Source organism: Ochotona princeps, chromosome X, assembly GCF_030435755.1.
Source record: "Ochotona princeps isolate mOchPri1 chromosome X, mOchPri1.hap1, whole genome shotgun sequence".
Lineage (NCBI taxonomy): Eukaryota > Metazoa > Chordata > Mammalia > Lagomorpha > Ochotonidae > Ochotona > Ochotona princeps.
Window position 1 is genome coordinate 69,993,766 of NC_080865.1, and position 15,980 is coordinate 70,009,745.

The following is a 15,980-nucleotide window of genomic DNA, read 5'->3' on the forward strand; positions in this document are numbered from 1 at the left end:
GTGACCTATGTAAGATAAAGTTCATCATTCCACTAAGAATTTTGTAATAAAGTGGTCCCATTATTCACGTGCTCATGATCATCCATCCTTTATGAGTTACATGCTTTGGGGCACTTCTGATCAAGAATGACCTTGCAAAGGCAATCGTCAAATTCTATGAAGGAAGATAAAGAGAGGGAAAGGAAAAAAAGTCTAAACTGGGTTTTATCCTCCTTTGGCAATGCTTTCTATAGAATTTTCACAGCAATTTCTGCTTGCATTCCTTGGCAAGACCCTCTATCACATGGCTATGGCTTTCAGGGAGGGAGTGTGGAGAAAGTTATGTTACAGGCACTCACACTGCCACCTTGAATACAGCTGGTTTTCTACCAGTGAGGAAAAATGAAAATAGCGAATTTGGATGGAGAAATAGACATTTTCTGTTCATTGTTAGTATGATACACATTGTAAAATAATATATTAAAAAAGCAAGTCTATAAAAGACTGAAAGGGAAAACTTCCTGTGGCAGAAAGAAAGGAACATATTCACCAAATGCTATTTCATATACTTCCTGGGATCACAGAGGAGATAGTTTTTCAAAGCTCTATGGCAGTCAGGGGTCCATGCCTGAATTTTGGTTCGGAGACTGTAACCAGCCATGACACTTGCCAAACCTGGCTTCTGATTTCACATCCACCTTCTTGTTTAAGCAGATAGCCAGACGGAAGAATGTAGTAAAAGACTTCTAGGCCTGAGAAGATGGTAGAGATATAAATAGGATAGAAGAAAATGACTTGTAATAATTGTATTCTCTCTATTCAGCCACTTGGTAAGCTTCACTGCAAAATAAACTTTTTAAAGTTTGAATCTGACATTTAATGGTTGTTAATAGCATAAAACATTACATAGTGTAAATACTGCAGCCTCCAATACTATATGGTCCTAAAAGAAACCCTTGACTAATTTATTGGTATTTATAATAATAATGCTTACATAAAGGTAGATTTTAAATTATAATATGATTAATACTGCATATTATATGATGCAGAGGCCAAAAAATACATCATTCCTCAAATTATCCTTTTTTAAAAGATTTCTATTCATTTTTCTTGTAAAGGTGGAATTATACAGAGTGAAGGAGAGACAGAGAAAGATCTTCCATCTGCTGGTTCACTCTACAAGTGACTGCAATGGCCAGAGCTGAGCTAATCTGATGCCAGGAGCTTCTTCTGGGTCTCCCACATGGCTGCAGTGACCCAAGACTTTGGGCTGTCCTCAACTGCTTTCCCAGGCCACAAGCAGGGAGCTCGATGGGAAGTGGAGCAGCCGGGATGCGAACTGGCACCCATATAGGATCCTGGCATATGCAAGGCAAGGATTTAGTAGCTGGGCTATCACATCGGGCCCATCAAATTATAACTAATGATAGTTAAATTGAATTTCTAATTTAAATCAGGTATCTAAATTTAAATTTGACACAGGATTTTGATAAAACAATGTGTAAAATATATTTCAGATGTGCATATAAATACATTAGATTTTAAAATGTTTATTTTTATTTATTTCAAAGGCAGAGAGAGATATCTTTTATCCTGCCACATTTAGGACTGAACCAATTCAAAACTAAGAGCAAGAATCTTCATTCGGGTCTTCCACATAGGTAAAAGGGACACATGAACTTGAGCTCCCATCCGTTTCCTTGCTGGTACATTAGCAGGAAGCTGGAGCAAAAGCAAAAGCAGAACTCAAACTAAGCACTCCATCCGATATGGGATAGGGACATTCAAACGACAGTTGAATGCACTGCACCAGAATGCCTTCCTCAAGATATGCCACTTACAAAGTTAATTCCCCACACATTGAATCAGGCAAATGACAAACAGCATATATGTATGTATGTATGTGCATAAAGAATGAGATTATCTATTATTAATGAGGGTATGTGAAGTGGGTAGTCTCCTGCTAAACCAGTGCTTTTCAGTCTTTTCTTTTCTTTTTTTTTTCAAAGATTTATTTATTTTTATTACAAAGTCAGATATACAGAGAGGAGGAGACAGAGAGGAAGATCTTCCATCCGATGCTTCACTCCCCAAGTGAGCCGCAACGGCCGGTTCTGCGCCGATCTGAAGCCGGGAACCAGGAACCTCTTCCAGGTCTCCTATGCGGATGCAGGGTCCCAAGGCTTTGGGCCGTCCTCGACTGCTTTCCCAGGCCACAAGCAGGGAGCTGGATGGGAAGTGGAGCTGCCGGGATTAGAACCGGTGCCCATATGGGATCCTGGGGCTTTCAAGGCGAGGACTTTAGCCGCTAGGCCACGCTGCCGGGCCTTCAGTCTTTTCAATGTTTTCAGAAACAACTATATGGGAGAAAGAACCCTTTGCTGAAGGATTTAAGAGAAGATCTCAATTTAAAAGAGTCATACATATCCTGGAAACAAAAAAAGATTTTTAAAAGTCACTTGTCCTTTAAAATTTGCACATTTTTAGTGTAATCCCAACCAATATTGTTCATAAACTATTTTAATGGAACTTTGACCAGACACTAGATGCCAGAGAAGCCAAGAAAACAGTATATATAGCGAACACTTGATTTGAATTTTTGATACATGAGCAAGTGATTTACTATCTATTTTCTTCAAGAAATAACACACTCCAGGGTTTCAAGGGAGACAGATACTTGTTGCATTTCACTTTAAAGTTGTTTAAAAAAAAAAGAAAGAAAGAAAAGAAAGAGAACACGTCTACAACACCGCATTGATTTCTCCTGGCAATTCTCCCACCTCTAATTTGGGCGGGGGGCCTTCTGCTCTTCATCCCAGCCAGGAGGCGGAGCCAGCTCTGAGCAGCTGGGAAGTGAGCTGTGCCTGGCCAGTCTTGGGGGAGGAGCTGCTTTTCACCAGGCTGCAGCTGACAAGAAGCTTCAAGGTAATGGCTGTCTTAAATTTGGTTATTTTCTAGTGACTCTGCAGGGCCCCAGAGCAAAGGTGAGAAAAATAGGGATGGCAGTCTTGGAGTAGTGAAAACGATGTGTGGGTTTGAGAGAATTGCTGGCATTTTGAAGGAATTAATCCTCTGGAATTTCTCTGTCTCCCAGTGCTTTATAAGTCCACAGTGGGAGAAGGGGTGATCAGATTACAGCCTCTAAATTAAGGCTTTAGTGCAGCAGGGCCATTCATGTTAATTTATTGACTTGGGATTCTATATATGTATTGGTAGACATTCTGCTATTGTTTGAATTCTTAAACATTTATTAATTGACACAAAAGCTGCTACAAGTATTTGACAACATGGAGGAAATAACTTCATAAATTGATTGATGCACAGAAAGATTCTGTATGTGTCACATGGACATGAGCCCAGAAAAGAACTCAAATATGTAGTTGAATGAAGATACTTGCATATTTAACTATATATAACATAGCATAACTATACATATGTGATTGAAATAAACTCTGGAGGAAAATACATTCCCAGGTTTATGTTAACTGAATGGTCAGGTTGTTACTTTAATTTGTTTTAGGCTGGTTCTGCAGCTTTGGAAAAGATTTCCCCATGATTAATTTTACAATCAAGAAACAAAAATGAAGCTGAAACAGAGTACCAGATACAGAAATGCTCATAGTCACACACACACACACACACACACACACACACACACACACACACACTGCCCCACATATCCCCTTCTTTTGCCAATTGTGGAAATTTTCTTGGACTTGATTAAGTGGGTAGCCTGATTTGCTGTGCTAGGTACAGCCATTCAGGTGTCCTCCTTGCAATTTACTATTTCAGTCTACAGATGAGGATGAGGTCAGCAAGAACCATTTTTCTCTATAACCCATATTTAAGAGTGATGATTTGATTTATTTCTAGAAGCAGTTTGAAAAATATTAGATAGCATGGCGCATCTACTCATTGCATCTGGCAAATTAAAGCAGCAACCTTTACATGTAGTAGTTTCGAAATGTCAGAGAAATTGTATAAACTGTGTAAGGGAAATTCCAGAGTAGCATGTAAAACAATACATATATGTATTAATATAAGAATAAGCATGAATAAAATTTATTTTACTATAACATATATGTTGCTATAATATATGTAACCAAATCTGGAAAAGCATAACCTGCCAAACTAGCAATAGGATTTTTTCAAATAGTTTGAAGAGACAGGGCTGGATATAATCTTTATTTTGAAAATGATTAATACATTCTTTTTTACATCTTCAGGGGAAGCATTAATATAAAATGTTATAAACATAGGGAAACTTTTGTTTCATAAACATTTAAAATCATGTGAAAATATTTAATATAGAATGAGCATCAAGGCAGGCCCTTGAATGGAATCCTAAAATACTGTGAAATTACACACATTCATCTATGTATGCAAAAAATATGAAAAGCTGTGTAAACAACCATCATACTAGTTATTTTGTGTAGAATTGTGCTTTCTTTGTCATATATATATATAGCTTTCTGCATCTTTTGAATTTTCAATAAGTTATAAGACATTTTTATCATTAGTGATATTGAAGTTAAGACATTATGACCATATAATACTCCCATACAACCAAACCCTTAAGTTTAGAGAATTCTAGAAGTCTGAGAAAGCTGCTGGCTAGCTGGAAATAATTCACATCCTTCTTTAACAATAATGACATGGTTAGTGATTGAGTTTCTGCCTAAACCTAAAGTGCGGGCTGAAATTCTGGTTTCCGACACAAGATGGCGCTGGCAAAATGTCCTGGAATTTCTGCAGGCCACCTTTTTTTCTTTTATTTCTTTTTTATGAATAGATAAACAAGAGCAATGAAATTATTAGTGAACTACTAGATAATATATGCATGGTAATTGAGTTTAAATTAAAATGTGTGTGAAAGAAAAATCTACCTGCTTCTGCTGTAAGGATTCCAACAGAAAATCTAGAATCTGACTTCTAGCAGACACAAGATAAGTGTACCTCTCATGTCTCCACATGACGGTTTTCCCGAGAGCAATGATTTCAGCATGAATACACGCTGGCTGTGTCGCGCAGAGCATTTAGAGTGTAAGGACAACAAACAAGGCATACACATCATAGCATATTCAGCTTCTTCCTGTGTTTCTCAATGAGATCCCTGTAGAATTTTCCTGTAGGAAAATTTCTTGACAGTTTTCCATTTAAATTGACTTACCACTCTCTTCCTTTAGAACAAATCTCAGAGACACCTATGACCTGGGCAATCTGCATGTGACACCAGCTGAGCTCCAGGAAGGTTGTGTGCCCACAGAAAGGCCACGTACAGTGACAGCACTGCTGAGTAACAGGAGCAGACCCACCACGATCCCCCTTGACGGAGGGTAAGACTTTTCATTTCATGTTGAGAATTTGGGAGATGATGTCTTTTTCTCCTTTTTCTACAATCAGCATTAAAAAAAATACAGATTACTGAAAAGGCAGAACTGCAGAGAGGGGTGCATACCCACACAGAAACACAGGGGGAGAGAATGAGAGAAAGGGAGGGAGGGAGGGAAAGAGATGAATCGGGCTGAAGCCAGGAACATGGAACTGCACAGAGGTCCTCTGTGGGTGACCTTAACAGTGAGCTGGATGGGAAGTGAGGCAGCCAGAACTCAAATAGGTGCTCATCATGTGATGCTGACATCACAGGTGGCAATTTAACCTGCAGTGCCACAATGCTAATTCCAGGTATAGCATTTTAAATTAAATATCACAGTGCATATTAAAATTATATTGTGTTGAGAATGTAGGGTATTTTCTCCTCTATTTTGCAGCAGTGTAACATTTTGTGATTAAAACTCCTTTTAGTTTTTAGAAAGAGGCTCATTAATACTGCAACAAGGTGGAGGAATCCACCATGGGGGGAGGGCACGGGGAGGGGTTGGGGGAATCCCAGAGCCTATGAAACTGTGTCATAAAATGAAATGTAATTTAAAAGAAAGAAAGAAGCTCATGCACTAAGTCACTGTGAAGAGATCATACTAGAATCTCTCTGATGTTCCAGCCAGTGATCTGATTCTCTATTCCCTGATTATTACTCAGTAAGCAGCCTTTGGGGCCAGCTTTGTAACACAGCGGGTTAAGCCAGCACTTGCACTGTGCCAGCATCCCATATCAGAGTGCCAATTCTATCTGGGGTGCTCTTCTTCTGAATCAACTCCCTACTAGCGCAGCCAGAAAGGGATTGGAAGATGACCCAAGTATTTGATTTGAGCCCCTGCCACTGATTTGGGAGACCAGCATAGAGTTTCTGGAGTTCTTGGCTCCTAGCTTCAGCCTTAGCCCAGACCCCTTTTCAATTGAATAATTAAATGCATCTTTTAAAGATAAATGATCATAGCAATCATTTTGTTTTTCTGCTTTAAGCTTGTGCTTTAACAGTGTCATTATGATGTTTTCCGGGTCCAGGAGACATATACTATGTCATCATTGTCTGCCTCCCTGGAGTGAACAGCAGAGCACTCACAGCTTAAAAATCATAAAATTGTGTGTTCAGGAAACCATTGCTTCTTAAAAGTTTTTTAAAAGATTTATTTTATTTTTATTGGAAAATCAGATATACAGAGAGGAGGAGAGACAGAAAGGAAGATCTTCTGTCCATTAATTCACTCCCCAAGCGGCCGCAAAGGCCAGAGCTGTGCTGATCTGAAGCCAGGAGCTACGAGCCTCTTCTGGGTCTCCCATGCGGGTGCAGGGTCCCAAGGCTTTGGGCCGTCCTCGACTGCTTTCCCAGGCCACAAGCAGGGAGCTGGATGGGAAGTGAAGCTGCCGGGATTAGAACCAGTGCCCGTATGGGATCCCGGCACATGCAAGGTGAGGACTTTAACTGCTAGGCTACCACGCTGGGCCATTCTTAAAAGTTTTCGAACATTCAGCATCACAATCATTCGGGAACTTATTAGAACTATAAAATTTGAGGTTGTTTTTGTAGCTTTGCCTTATCTTCTCTTCAATAAATGTCAGGTTTTTACGTTTTTATTAATATAAAGAGAACAGACTTCATGTGTTTCATAAGTACGATTCTAAGACAGTGATACTTCTCTCTTGCCCCCCTTTCTCCCCCTCGATCCCCTCTTTCCTTCCTTTTTTCCTCTAATTTTTGCAAAAACATACTTTCTATTCACTCTAGTTACGGGTTTAATGCACCAGCAACTGTAATATTTTACCAGTAAAAACTAGAAAGACCACAGTTTCACAGAAATACAACCAAGAGCTAAAAAGAACAAATACTAAGATGCCTATTTTTTTCCTATACCTTTTTTTTGTATTCTATTTTCACTCCCACGTATCAGAGTGTAAACATATTGCAGCTGATCTTTTGGGACTGACCTATTTCACTAATCTTGATTGCAATTCAAATTTGAATAAAATTTTAGGAAGAAGCCTAGAAATCCAATAAGTTCTCCAGATGACTCTGATGCGTGGTAAATTTAGAGAGACAAAGCCATTAAATACAGTAGAGCCACAAAGGTACCAAAGTATTTAATGACATACACAGAGTCCTAATGACATACACAGAGTCCCTGATGCAGCCCCACAAGTACTGCCACTTCTGCTGGTGTGTATGCACATTCACACCTTTGTAAACATGCACAGTGATGAGGGCGAGGTCTTGACTTTGACATTGCAAAACCATGTTTCTAGTTCTGATTGCCTGCTTGCACATTTTTTTCCTCCCTTCTGTCCAATGCTGTACTTAACATTCTCACTTACCTTTTCACTATCAGCAATTGTTCACCATCTACTTTGACAGAATCATTTTGTTTGCTGATGTTTGTATTTTTCCCTATTTCTGTGTCTTCTAGGATTGTGCCAAACAACGTGTTCAAGTATCTTTTGGAGACTGAGGTGGAAAAGAACAGTCCACACAAACTGTAACTCTTTGTAATCCTAAAGTCAGCAAGGATTTGTTAGGAGTGCTGTTTGTGGTAGAACCTGAATTATCAGGACAGGGCTAGCTGGCCACCTCAATCCCTGACAAAAAACCCATCCATACACAAATTTAAATCATAATGGATGCTGAGTATGTCCTGTGCAATTGGAAAGACCAGTTGTGGCCAGCAAAAGTTGTGTCCAGTTGTGAAACATCATCAAACAGTAAGAGAAAACAGACATTTCCCCTGGAAGTTCAAATACTCTCACTGGGAGAAAAAATTATAGTAGAGAGCACAGAAACAAAGCTCCTAAATAAGTCTCAGATAGAAGCCATTGCCTCCTCACTAGCAGTGCAGGGAGATGCCAGTGGTTTAACTTACGAGGAGACAGCCTATGGAAGGTCACTTAAACTGGCACTGGATATTCTGAATGAGAGGCCAAATTTGAGTCAAACAAGCATTTCAGATGAAGAAGAGCCCAGTACCCTGGCTGAAGATGTACCACCAACATTATCCAATTCACCCCCTTGTAAAAAGTATCGCAAGCATGAAGAAGACTTACCAATATGTTTGGAGCAAAGTGGCAGCCCAGCATCCTCGTCAGTATCTCCAGAGAATGGTGGCACCCTGTCTGATGACAAGCCACAGATGCACACAACCATTCCAAGTGAAATGGAAACAAAGCCATCACTAAGCTCTAGCTGGAGCCAAACTTTCCCTTCACTTCCAGAAGGTGAAGATGAAAAAGAAGACAAGAAAAAGATTGATATATGTCTTATACCTATTCATTCCACAGTCAAAGAGGAAGATATTAAAGAAGAGAAGTTTGTTCCAGATTTGTCATCAGATGCTCCTTTGATGCCCAAAGCTTTGAAAGAGGAGTCAGAAGATGTGTGCCCAGAGCCCTTGGCTGTTTCCTCTGTCTCCCCAGAGAATATTGAAGATCCTGGAGAGGGCCCCTCAAATCCAAATCCATGCTTAGATCCCAGCCAGAATCACCCTTCTGTAGAATCTGAGGTGGGTGCTTCAACCTCTACTGGAGTGGGTGCTGCAACGTCTGCTGGAACTTGTTCACAGGATGGCCAGGGCTCTTCTAGTGCCTCTAATCCTCCCCTTGTAAGTAGTGAAAGGTATTTCAACAGACTAGATTTTGATGATTTCGATGAATTCCCACCTTCTGAAAGGTCATTGCGCCTAAGTTCTGTCGTTGATTCCATGTCAGCTGAAGATGAGGAAGAAGAACTTCCACGTGTCATTTTTCAATATGAGAAACGTCCCTTTGAAACAGGAATGATAGTCTGGTTTAAATATAAAAAATACCCCTATTGGCCAGCAGTGGTAAAAAGCATCAGGCGAAAAGAAAGGAAAGCAAGTATACTTTTCATTGAGGCAAACATGACTCCCGAAAAGAAAGGCATGAGAGTATCTTTCAGAAGATTAAAGAAATTTGATTGTAAAGAGAAACAAACACTAGTGGAAAAAGCCAGGGAAGCTTACAGTGAAAGTATTGACTGGTGCATCTCACTGATTTGTGACTACAGAGTTAGAATAGGTTGTGGTTCATTTGCAGGCTCTTTCTTTGAGTATTATGCTGCTGATATTAGTTATCCAGTTAGAAAGATAATCAAACAAGATACCTTCAGGAATATATTTCCAAAACTATATGATGATGATATGTTGGGACCCATGGCTGTGACTTCTAAGACCAAGAAAATGTCTTTCCAGAAACTTCTTCCAGACCGGATGAAGGCTGCACGGGACCGAGCCAATAAAAACCTTGTGGACTTCATTGTGAATGCAAAGGGAACAGAGAACCATCTTCAGTCCATTTTAAATGGCACTAAGGGATCCAGATGGCTGAAATCATTTTTGAATTCAAAGAGATTCTCACGCTGTATTGAAACTTACTTAGAGGATGACGATCAATTGGATGAGGTGGTGAAATACTTACAGGAAGTCTGCAATCAAGTAGATGAAAAAATGATGAGCCTCATACAACATGATAAAATTAAATTTATCCTGGAAGTTCTTCTACCAGAAGCTATTATTTGTTCAATCTCTGCTGTTGATGGGTTAGATTACAAAGCAGCAGAAGCAAAGTATCTAAAAGGACCATCTCTAGGCTATAGGGAAAGAGAATTATTTGATTCGAAAATCTTATCTGAGAAAAGACGGAAACCATCAACAACAGAAACTCATTAGATTTTCTGAGAGTCCAAATCATAAGATGCTCTCATCGATGTTCTTTAAAAAAACTCAGAAAATTAATGACATGTATGCAGCTTCTGAAAATGTGAGACTTTGAGTAACATGTTCTCTCTTTGTTTTTTTTTCCCCCCTTGGGATCTCCAGGATCCGTGGGTAGCACTACATCTTCATTACCCTTTGTTGTGATTTTTTTCAAAGTCAATTTTGCCAGCTTATTTCAGCAACTTTGCTTTTCCATGCAATTTTAGAATGCATAATGCATTAGTGATTCTTAAAGAAAAGCACTACTTTGTTTCATGATGTCTTTGTTTCTATTCTGTATAGGTAAATACAGTGTGCACAGTCATTTTAATATTAAAATTGCACTGTTAGTAAATATTAAGCAAGATAATTAGAAAAAAAATTTAAGAAACAGCAATTATATATTTTTCGCTTTTTATAAGATATTCAGTTTTCTCTTAAGATAGTTGAATTATTTTTATTGCCATGCCTATTTATTTTTGGAAAAATATATCTCTGAGACATAGAACCAAAGATAGATAAGCTTTGCTATATATTATAAATAACTAGAATTGCTTTTGCAGAAAATCTCTGAAATACAAAAAATAGACTATTTGCATGTAGTCTATACATGTGTGAATAACATCTCAGCATATAGAAAATAATTTTGACAACCTTGAAACTCAAACATGATTGTTCATTCTACACTTCCCTGAAATTCTATTTTGGGGAAATGTCTATTGTTTAAAAAGCTGAAGACTTTCTTGAAACAGACAAACTGCTGGCTGTCTTTATGGCGAGCAGTGAGTGGATCCTCTTCGCAATGTAGTTATCTGACCACATGTAGAAGGCAGCTAGATGCGTTGTATTTTTGATCTGGCCACCCTAGATCTGTTAGCCAGAGTAACTGCTTACGAGCCCATCTAGTTTGATATAAACCGTAGGGAAAAAAAAGCAAGTGCCATGTTCTTAGTCTTTTATCACCAAATATGCCTCAAACCAAGCACGGTTTATTTTCTGGCTTCTCTAACAGAGAAAACTTCCAATTCGTTCCATTAATGTAAATGCCTACTGATAAGTCATTCCACACTGCTAGCTGTTGTAGATGCACAAGAATCTGGAATTTAGAATTAAAAGTCACAGAAAATTTTATCTGAGTACATGTGACATATTTTCCAAATAATGGGTTAAATAGAACCCATTAAAGTGTGAATTCAATAAATTGTTTGTTCTAGCTTGAAACAGTTGTGTGAGAATAAATGCTAGGAAAGCCAGTATATTTTAAAATCTTGATGTTAAAAAAATGTTGAAGGCTTAACATGCACCTGTCTAGTCTTTAACAGCTTAGAGTTAGACACCTTTCTCTTTTGGGCTCTTTTTTTGTGTTCACATGGCTACATGTTTATGTGAAATTTATAAAAATTTGATGTTTTGACTTTCAATAAAATCATTATATTCTTCACTTTGCACGTTCATGTCGTATTTGAGGTATTGCACCTGCTTAAGAGATACATGTGTAAGTTAGAATACACTCCTCCATACACATGCACATCATTTATTTTGAATTCTGGCTCACTGTAGTTGTCAGTATTTTAGCACACAATATAAATTACCATTCTAAATAAGTGTTCTCAAGGAAGTGCTTGTATCAGGTCTCTTTTATGGACACTCAGGCTAAAACACACACACATGCATCTGTATGGCAAAAAATAAATAGGTGTTACTGTATCAACATGTATTAAACATTTTAATCATTCATAAGCAAAACTATGAAAATTTACTAAGTTCCCAGTTCTGGATAACAAGTACATACATTCCTCCCCCATTCCTCCTGCTAAAATCAATAACCTAAATTTTCACCCATGAAACTAGGGAAAGAAATACACACTAATTTTTTTAAAGGCAAAAGAAAGGAAATAAATATTATAACATGAATTTATTAAGCTGAAAGTAATAAAATAATAAATCAATGACACCTAAAGCTTGCTCTTTGAAAAAATCAATTTGGTAAGGCTACCAAGGAAAAGGAAAATACAAATTACCAATAGCAGAAATGAGAGGACATCACTACTAATTCCATGATCATGAAAAGAAAGTTAGAATACTACCAGCAGCACTTTGCATATAAATTTAATACATTAGATGAATTGGATCAATTCTTCATATTTTTCAAAAGAACATACTATTTACTTTATAGTATTTCCATTGACTATATTTGATAATTTTTTTTCTTGCAAACTTGGCTCCTTTTCTTTTTTTATGATATTTACATAGTTGATCAAGGTGGGAAGGTTCTAGGGTTAGGGAAAAGTGGATGTGATCATTGTTTCCAAGTTTTCTATTTTTTCTTCTTGCTTCTGGGAGCAAGGGGGAGATGAAGGGAGAAGCCATACCCAGCCTCCTAACCACCCCAAGTACCCGGGGGTGGGGAGCAGCCACGTGATATCAACCCAGGGTCCTGATGTGGTACATGCTCCGAGGGTTCTGCTCAGGTGGTTTCGATAGTTCTGAAATGCTGTCAATCTTGCTGATCCAAGAAAGAGGAAGCTCTTTGAATGTCCATTGGCTGACACAGTCCACCTTAGAGTCTCAATTTTCCAAGATTTTTGCTGTCATTGTTTGGCTGGAGTAGTTGTCCAACTTGTTCTGCCCTCCCTCTGGTATAGTACAGATGTCCTCTGCAGACCCCAATGGACCGCAATATCTTTCGTGTGATCATGGCCTAGCGACTACTGTTCCATCTTTTCCATTGAGGAACACTAGTTCTTGTAGGAGGCCCAAGGACCTAGGTCAGGCAACCCAGGCCCTACCACAACCCCTACCCAGGGCTCCTAGACCTGACACCTACCAATCAGGCAGGCCCAAGAACCCAGGCCAGAAGTCCCAGACCCTGCCACAAACCCCCACACCCAGAGCTCATGAACCAGGCACTCACCATGCAGGCAGGCCCAAAGGACCCATGCCAGGTGATACACGCCCTGCCCAACCCACCACCTCCAGGGCTCCTGGACCTGACATCCACCATACAGGCAGGCCCAAGGACCTGGGCCAGGCGACCCAGGCCCCATCAGACCCTCCACACCCGTGGTTCACGGACCCAGTACCTGCTGTGCAGGTGGGTGCAAGAACCCGGTCCAGGCGACCTGGGGCCCACTGGACGCCCCTGCATCCATGGCTCATGGACCTGGCACCCATTGTACAGGCAGGCCTCAGGGTTCATGGACCAAGCACCTACCTTGCAGGTCGGCCCAAAGATTAGGGCCAGGTGACCTGGGCACTGTTGGAGGCTCCCAGGACTCATGCACACAGCACCTATCATGTGAAGACTGGCATGGCTTGCTTCACCTCAGCATACACAAGCAAGTGCTATAGCCTGACTTGGTACAGCCTGCTCCCAGTTCTAACTCCCACTGGTGGGTGATGCAGCCTAACCCAGCCTGGACTGCTCCCATTCCCAGCCCTAATGTGAATTGTCTGGTGTTACAGGCCATCCCGGCCTGTCCTACACCCCGTCCTGGTTCTGAGATCTGCTAGTGGATTTTATAAACTGGCCCAATGTTGCCCACCCCAGACCTGACCCACATGTATGCCAAATGGGTACAGTAACCTGGCCTGGTCTGGGCTGTTCCCTGCGTTAGTTATTGTGCTCACCTGTAGGGACTGCATCCTGACAAAGGAGTTCCGCAAGCTCCTCCATCAGGTCTCCCAGCAGCAGATCTCACATACATTGATGGGTCCTTGATCCAGGCTGATTTTGTCCACCTCTTATGCTGGTGGAAACAGTGGCCTTACCCTACCGGCTCATACCCATTTTGGTTCTTATTGTTGGGAGTAACAGCCCAACCATACCTGGTCCGTGCCCAGACACAGCTCTCATGTGGTTAAATGGGAGCCAAGACCTAACCCAGCCCATTCTACACCCACCCTGGCTCTCACGAGTACCAGTGGGTACTGGAGTCTGGCTAAGTCTGGCACACCCCAGACCCAGTCCCCACCCATGCCAGGGGACATTGCAGCCATGTCCAGCCCAGACCACTGACCGGATTCCAGCTCTTGCACTCACCAGTGGGAACCCCAAACCGGCCAGGGCCGTCCCCTTATTTCCCCAACCAGGCCTGTTCCCAGCCAGAGATCCTTGGCATGCCAGCAGAGATTGCAGTTCCACAGGAGTGAGCCACATACCTTTCCACAGATTCTGCCCCCAGACCTGCCCCTGATTCTCTCGCATGCTGGTTAGTGTTATGGGCCAGCCTAGTGTTACCTGTCCCCTGTTCTGACTTTCCCTGATTGATACCCCACCAGGCAGGCCCCCCAGCCTTAGCTTTAGCATGCAACAGTGAATGGTATTCAGTATGGTCAATGCTAACTAACCTTGTTCAGGTCTTCCACGTATGCTGGTGCTTAGGTTTGATGCTTAAACTGCTAGGTCTTGGCAAGTACAGTGGGCTTCTCTATGTAAGTCCCTCAGTAGTCATTCCTCACCTGGACAGGAACCCTTAAGTCCCTACTCATTGCAACCTGTGCCATCACCTGGGCCCCCTGTACTCACACCCCAAGTCCCCAGAGCAATTTGCCGGGCTGCCCAGGGCTCCCCTGGGGAGTTAAGCCACCTGACTGCCCGCACTCATACCGGTCTAAAAAGCACCCAGGCCGGAGAGGCTCAAGAGCTGGCCAGGCTTCCTCCTCTCCCAGGGGTTAAGCTACCCAACTGTCTGCACTCGTGCCAGACTAAAAAGCACCCAGGATAGGGAAGCCCAGGGCCTCGTTGGGTTTCCCCCTCTGTGGGAGGGTTAAGCTGCCTGACTGCCCGCATTCATGCCAATCTAAAAAGCACCCAGACCAAGGAGGCCCGGGGCCTCACCGGGCTTCCCCCTTCCCTGGGAGGTTAAGCAGTCCAACTGGCCACACTCGTGCTGGTCTAAAATGCACCTGGGTCAGGGAGCTGCATTTGACAATTTAATCTAAGGTTCACAGTCAGGTCAGCACATTAGCCTACTGGCTAAATCTTTGCCTTGCATGTGCTGGGATCCCATCTGGGTGCCAGTTCATACCTCAGCTGTTCCACATCCCATCCAGCTCCCTGCTTGTGGCCTGGGAAAGCAGTAGAGGATGGCCCAAAGCCTTGGGACCCTGCACCTGCATGGGAGACCAGAAGCTCCTGGCTGCTGCTTTCAGATTGGCTCATCTCCAGCCATTATAGCCTCATGGGGAGTGAACCAACAAATGGATCTTTCTTTCTGTGTCTCCTTCTCTCTATATATCTGCCTTTCTAATTAAAAAATAAAATAAGTCTAGAAAAAAAAATTAATGGTCTTTTTTTTTTTTTTTTTTACACAACACAGCAGTGGTCAGATATCAAGAAATTGTTGTGGGGTATAGGTGTATGAGAGTCCCTGGCTGAATTTATTTCAAATTCTTTGCTTGGCTTGAGAGAAAAATTCAAAGCAGAGATTTAAACTACAAGAATGAGAGCAAAGTTTATTTAAACAGATAGTTCACACTCAGACTGGAGTAGGGAGAGAGGCGTCTGTTGGCGCTGCTGCTTCCTTGGCTGAAATTTTGTTCACTCCTTTAGCGGGTAGAACATGATGTACTAACAAAATACACAAATGGGGACACAGGTTGGGCAGGACCTTAGTGCACATGGTGATCTCAGGGAAGGTTTCATGGCATCTCCATGAAGAGCTCAGCACACATGTGCATGATGGACAAAGTGAACCATAGGTGCATCATGGGAGAGTGGGTATGACAACCTGCAGCCATGTTGGATGGACACAGGAAGTGTGGGGTTCAGAAGTGTGGAGTTCACTAACTAGCTGTTGGATTCTCTTCTTTGTTCACTAACTAGCATCCTGCTCAATACTTACCAGCAAATGCAAATTTCTAAATGTATTTCTTTGTGAAATGAAAAAGGACTATTTT

At 41.3% G+C, this 15,980-nt stretch overlaps 1 protein-coding gene across 1 annotated transcript; it reads left to right on the plus strand.

Moving 5' to 3' along the window:
• The first annotated feature begins 2,779 nt into the window (after positions 1 to 2,779).
• On the plus strand, positions 2,780 to 11,520 carry PWWP3B (PWWP domain containing 3B). Its single transcript, XM_058658422.1, has 3 exons — positions 2,780 to 2,904; positions 5,166 to 5,315; positions 7,782 to 11,520. The coding sequence occupies exon 3, from the start codon at positions 7,989 to 7,991 to the stop codon at positions 10,050 to 10,052; it is 2,064 nt and encodes a 687-aa protein (XP_058514405.1). The 5' UTR covers positions 2,780 to 2,904; positions 5,166 to 5,315; positions 7,782 to 7,988; the 3' UTR covers positions 10,053 to 11,520.
• Positions 11,521 to 15,980: the final 4,460 nt, after the last annotated feature.

Excerpts from the sequence above, each read along its gene's own strand:
- PWWP3B (XM_058658422.1), top strand. The coding sequence starts at position 7,989 with ATGGATGCTGAGTATGTCCTGTGCAATTGGAAAGACCAGTTGTGGCCA.